The sequence below is a fragment of the Rhincodon typus genome, chromosome 8 (assembly GCF_021869965.1).
Source record: "Rhincodon typus isolate 14 chromosome 8, sRhiTyp1.1, whole genome shotgun sequence".
Taxonomy (NCBI): Eukaryota; Metazoa; Chordata; class Chondrichthyes; order Orectolobiformes; family Rhincodontidae; genus Rhincodon; species Rhincodon typus.
The window spans coordinates 54097651-54103650 of NC_063339.1; the positions used below are offsets into that span (position 1 = coordinate 54097651).

Below are 6000 nucleotides of genomic sequence, written 5' to 3' on the forward strand. Positions count from 1 at the left end.
ATTTATATAAATGTTTTGGATGTGAACATATGGTTAGTAAGTTTGCAGATGACACCAAAATTTGTGGTGTAGTGGACAACCAAGAGGGTTACCTCAGAGTACAACAGGACTTTGATCAGATGGGCCGATGGGCCAAGGAGTGTTAGATGCAGTTTAATTTAGATAAACATGAGGTGCTGCATTTTGGAAAGGTAAATCAGGGCAGGACTTATATACTTAATGTGTATAATGGGGATGTTGCTGACTAAAGAGGCATTGGAGTGCAGGTTCATAGTTCCTTGAAAGTAGAGTCACAGATAGACAGGATAGTGAAGGTGGCATTTGGTATACGTGCCTTTATTGGTCAGTGCATTGAGTACAGGAGTTGGAAGGTCATATTGAGGCTGTATAGAACATTGCAGTATTCCAAAAGTAGCCTAACCAATCAATTTTGGTCTCCCTGCTATAGGAAGAATGTTGTGAAACTAGAAGGGGTTTAGAAAAGATTCACAAGCATATTGCCAGGGTTGGAGGCTTTGAGCTGTACGGTGAGGCTGAATAGGCTGGGGCTACTTTTCCTGGAGCGTTGGAGGCTGAAGGGTAGTCTTCTAGAAGTTTATAAAATCATGAGGGGCACAGATATAGTGAATAGCCAGGGTCTTTTCCCCAGGGTAATGGATTCCAAAACTAGAGGGCATACGTTTAAGGTGAGGGGGGAAAGATTAAAAAAGGGACAAATGAGGTAGTGTGCATACGGAATATGCTGCCAGAGGAAGTGGTGGAGGCTGGTACAATTACAACATTTAAAAAGGCATCTGGATGGGTATATGAATAGGAAGGGTTTAAGAGGGATATGGGCCAAATGCTGGCAAATGAGGCTAGATTAATGTCGGATATCTGGTTGGCATGGACGAGTTGGATCAAAGGATCTGTTTCCATACTGTACAGCTCTATGACTCTATAACTCTTAAACATTGGTTCTATAGCAATCTAGAAGCAATATTCGTAGGAGTGATCACTACACAGTCCTTGTAATGACAAAGGCCAGTCTTTACACGGAGGATATCCTCCGATGTGTTGTGTGGCATTAACACTGTGGCAAATCGAATAGATCTCAAACACATCTACCAACTCAAAAGTGGGCAGCCATGAGCTGCTGTGAATAATTAGCTGCAGCAGAATTGCATTCTATGTACCTTGATGATCCTGGTTTAATGAAGAGTTCAGACAAGCATGACAGGAGCAGTGCCAGGCATACCTGAAAATGGGGTGATAACCTAGGGAAGCTACAAAACAGTACTTCTTGCATTACAAATATCAGAAGCAGCATGCTATAGTTAGGGCTATGTGATCTCACAACTAACAGATCTGGTCTAAGTTCTGCAGTCTTGCCACGTACAATTGTGAATGAAGGGGGACAACTACGCAACTATGAGGAGACAGTTTCATAAATATCCCAGTTCTCAACAACGGGGAAGCTCAGAACATCTGTGAAAAAGGCACAGCTGACGCATCTGTAATCTTCAGCCAGAAGTTCCAAGGACATGATCCATCTCAGCCTCCTTCTGAAATTCCAACCTCACAGTTACTCGCCTTCAGTCAATCGAAAAGAAAATCCAATTTTCCAACAATGCACTTTAATCATAATCTCAAAATTGTAATTGGTGAGGCAGAACAATATAAACTTGCAAACTATTTTTGTGACATTTTATTACACTATTTACAAAATAACCCAACTTAGACAGAAAAAAAGTCCCACATTTGAAATATCACGTTAGATCCTGAAATTGTGACATATCAAATTTTGTCAATCATTGAAAATTCACCAGAATGTTGACTGCTATGAATAAACACAATTACAATGAAAGACTTTAGAAATTGTTCCCTTTTAAATTAAGGCAACAAAAACTGCAAGTATGAGAAGAAGTGATTAAAGTTGTGAAGAGGTGCAAAAGGCTTTTTCCAGTATTGTTAAGGGGCCATTGATACAAGATTAAATACAAGATGTAGAACAGAGGGCATACAATACGTCACTGGAAAGAATTGAAATGCTAGTGGCTGAGCAGGAGTTATATGAGCATTGAATAGGTTGATAAAAGAAATGTATCATGGATAACTTGGATTAGAACTATTTACTTCTAATCAAATCCATACTCGATAAAACACGCGCATTCTATCGAGTTCTCAGTTTTTTCAGACTAGTCCCCCAAGCCACATCCTATAGTTTACCTCACTTAGGATTTCAACCTTTTTTACCTCAATTCCAGAATCAAACTACAATTTCTTTCTCCAACCTGACTTCAAATTCCACCCGAGCCTGTCTCTTAGAGATCTTTTTCCCATTCAACTAGCCTTTTATGTTCCAGATTTAGCATAAGTCCTCTTCACCAGTTTACAGCACTAAGTTGCATAAATATCCCAGTTCTCAACAACGGGGAAGCTCAGAACATCTCAGAATATCTGAAATTTGTTCTTAAATTACTTACAGCATCTATAATGTTTTAAAGTGATTAAAACATAAATTATTTGTCCTCAATCTGCACCCATTCCTTGGTCCAATTCAACCTTGCTTGGCTGGTTCTTAACGCTAAGCTGCAAACTGGTAATTTTGGAAAATGGCTTTTATAAAACGTGAATGGACGCACAGACCGAGTGAGAACAGACCTTCACCATCATTCAGCCTCAATCTAACTGTTTCCAGTCCATTTAACTCTGTATGATGCTTAATGTACATCAGCCAATCCTGTTTGTACTTCATACTCAGTCCACTCTCACATCTGCCTTTCCTGTTCTGTGGGTTGGATTTTTGCCAAATTCAGAAGACTAAGTGTACCTTTAAAAATGAGGACAGAGTCAGAATTCAGAAGTTACATATAACTTCTGCCAATGGATGCAAGGGCAGGAGAAGGGCACGAGTCTCACAGGCAGGATTCCAGTACTCAGCACTGCCAGTTAAACCTAGCACTGGGTTAATGCAAACCCAATTTTGGCCAACAAAATGTGAAGACAGACCTGCAGAAATTCAGCTAACTAAAATTATTTGGATCCAGTCACAGCAATACTCAATAAAATGTGTGGCCAATCAAGTACTTAGTCCATCATCCGTAGAGAGAGAAACAGAGTTAATGCTTGAAGTCCAATGCTCTCAAAGGGAAGATAAGGTCTGTTTAAGTGTCATAATCTGAAGTTCTCTTTTTTTTAAAAAAGTCCCACTTTTTTTTTTAAATGCTGAAGCCATCACTAATGTTTTAAAAAGTAATGCCCAGAGGCATGGGCAAGGGGTTAACAGCTCAAAGCAACTGGTAAGAGGTTCCAGCCATCCCAGGTGGGCAATCCAATCAGCCTGCCTCAGGAGTCAGCATCCTGGTGGCTACCCAAGATCTTCTTCCAGGATCAACAGGCACTGCTCTATCCTGCCCCCACTTCACCTTTTTCTTCGCTCATGTGCAGTCACCTTCACCACTGTTCCTAACGCTCACACTGTTCACTCCCATATCTCAGGACAATCAAACATCAGGCCAGTCCATATCAAGCTCATTTCACCATTCACTAAGTCAATGCTGTGCATTCTTGAATAGATCAAAATCATTAAACCAATAAATCCCATGACTATTCAACCAACTAAATGAAAAAATGAATAAAATGAACAAAAACACAAAAGGCAACAGAAATAAAATGCAAGGAAATTAGGGAGGAAAAATAAAAGAGGCAGAAAAATATAATGGAGAACATAGAGAGCAAAATGGATGAAAATCACCAGATAAAAAGAAACAGGTAGCACTAACGTATCATGAATAACACAAAGGAGATATTAAAGAAACAAGATATCACACATGCATGGTGCACACAGTGAGAAATTTCACAAGGATGCTGCGCCTTCAGTAAGTGAATCTCAGAAGGAAATTCAAAGAATAAAAGGCAATAGAGGTTATGAAAATTGTGAATTAATTTTATAAAAATCAGAACATCCAAATTTAAACCAAGCAACATATCTGCATTTTCACAAACGCAAGTCTGAATCTTTGTCAAATTCTATTAGTGATGCACACCTAATTCTTCAATAGAAGTTCAAGCGAAATTTCAAAAATACCTGTACAGCCACTGTATTTTACACTTACTTTCTGGCAATTGTTGCAACTCTGATTCGCCTTTGTCCACTGGAATGCTGATACTGTGTTACAAACTGAATTGCACCACGACCACCCTGAGGAATTGGAGCATTGTGCTGAGGATAATAGACAAAAAATAATACTTGGTGGTTGAGAATTTACCACACAAAAATGCAACAATCATAATGGGGTCAATGAAACAACAAAGCACAAAGTACTGTAGCATTCAATTTTTACCATGGAGACAGTTTTTCATTTCACCACCCACTTCCTATAATAGTCATATCCAGCTCATAAGCAAATGTACTCAGTTGCCTCATGAACAGCAGACAGAACAGGATAGGATGAAACTCACCTTATGACTACTGACTCAAGGCATTTTCCAATCTGCTTTGCTGAAATTGTTAGATTAAACAGATATTTCTCCAGTGGAATTATTTTACAAAGCAAAGTTTTCAATGGATGCTTAACTGAAGTTTAGACCACTTTTCTAAATTCTTCAGTCTAAGAGTGAGGCCATGAACAACAAAGGAAACAAAACTGGATCAACAGTATCTGCATGACTATTATTCAGGTAAATGTTTAATTCTAGCTTACTTTAAATGAGAAAAAATATGAGAAACAATAGGATACACAAAAATTATGAACTAGAATACCAAAGGTCAAAAAGTGTGCCTTTTTTAAAAAAAATGTGTTTCAGTACAGTAACTATTTAAATTAACTGCATCTCTTCAACATGCATAAACATCAACTATAGAAAACATAAGTGTTGAACACATTAAAAATATTTGTAAAAGGTTAAACTACTTCAGATCTGAAACAGCTAAAAGAGTACTCTCAGATCACATCCAAATGAGCAATGTTAAAATTTTACACTTTTACTTTGAGCTTATAAAGTCACTCTCTATGAGATCAATGCTTTTATCAGGAAAAACAGTACAATGCCATTATTTTACAGAATTAAAAATTGTTATTGTTTGATCTTTACAAAAAGGCTTTAGAATTTAATTAACTTAATTAAATACTAACTCATTGAAAATGATGAAAACTATGACTACAGATTAGGTTAGGTTCATACATAATAGGGGCTATGGAAGAAATTTTACTGTTTTGTTAGCTCTTTTGCTCTCCCACTATTTTTATTTTACCCAACTTATTTTAATTATATGTATTCATTTAAAATGGTAACACACCTACAAATTTTAAATAATCAAAATGGCTTACAATTTCTAAATAGCATGTAGGCTGCAGTAAAATTTCATCTTTGTATGATCTTTGAGATAGAATCTCAAACAGCTCTAAATTGTGGCATGAACTTAAATTATAATTCTGAAATATTGGCCAGTTAGCTTGTTGACATTAAAAAAGAATTACCAAATGACAGCTGCTTAATCATATGGCGCACTTAAATACAAAACGGTCTGCACTGATTATTAAGTTTATTTTTCTTTATCTCTAGTAAGTATTTACTCATTGATAAATATTGAGCTAGAGAATAAAAAGTCAATGCCGCTACAGCCAGGCAATACTAAACAGTGGTCTACATAATTTAAAAGGTTTGAATCTTTGCGTCAAGAGATTCTTGCATTCTTATTTCCTTCCTTTCGATTAAGCTTGTTCCTCCATACTCCAATCTCAATGTCTTACTGCTATTCTCCAACAAAAAAGATGACCAGTTAAAACCATCCAACCGGTTGGTAAAGTTGCTCTTGGATTGATGACTACATCCAAAAGCAGCAAAACAGGAATTGTAATTTTGCAGCCTTGCTCTTTGCACCAGCTGAAATTCTCTCTTCTGGCTGCACAGCTGATAGCAAAATTACCTCAACATGAAGTGTATTGTCCAGTCATTACCTTTACTCAGAGATAGTAGGAACTGCAGATGCTGGAGAATCTGAGATAACAAGGTGTA

General features: G+C 37.3%; 1 protein-coding gene across 1 annotated transcript in view; it reads right to left on the minus strand.

Moving 5' to 3' along the window:
• The window catches only part of sec23a (Sec23 homolog A, coat complex II component), an 81818-nt gene that overhangs the window by 22169 nt on the left and 53649 nt on the right, over positions 1-6000 (minus strand). Inside the window, exon 13 of the mRNA XM_048600083.1 lies at positions 4098-4204. Within this exon, the coding sequence (XP_048456040.1) occupies positions 4098-4204 (107 nt within the window). The remainder of the gene's footprint in view (positions 1-4097; positions 4205-6000) is intronic.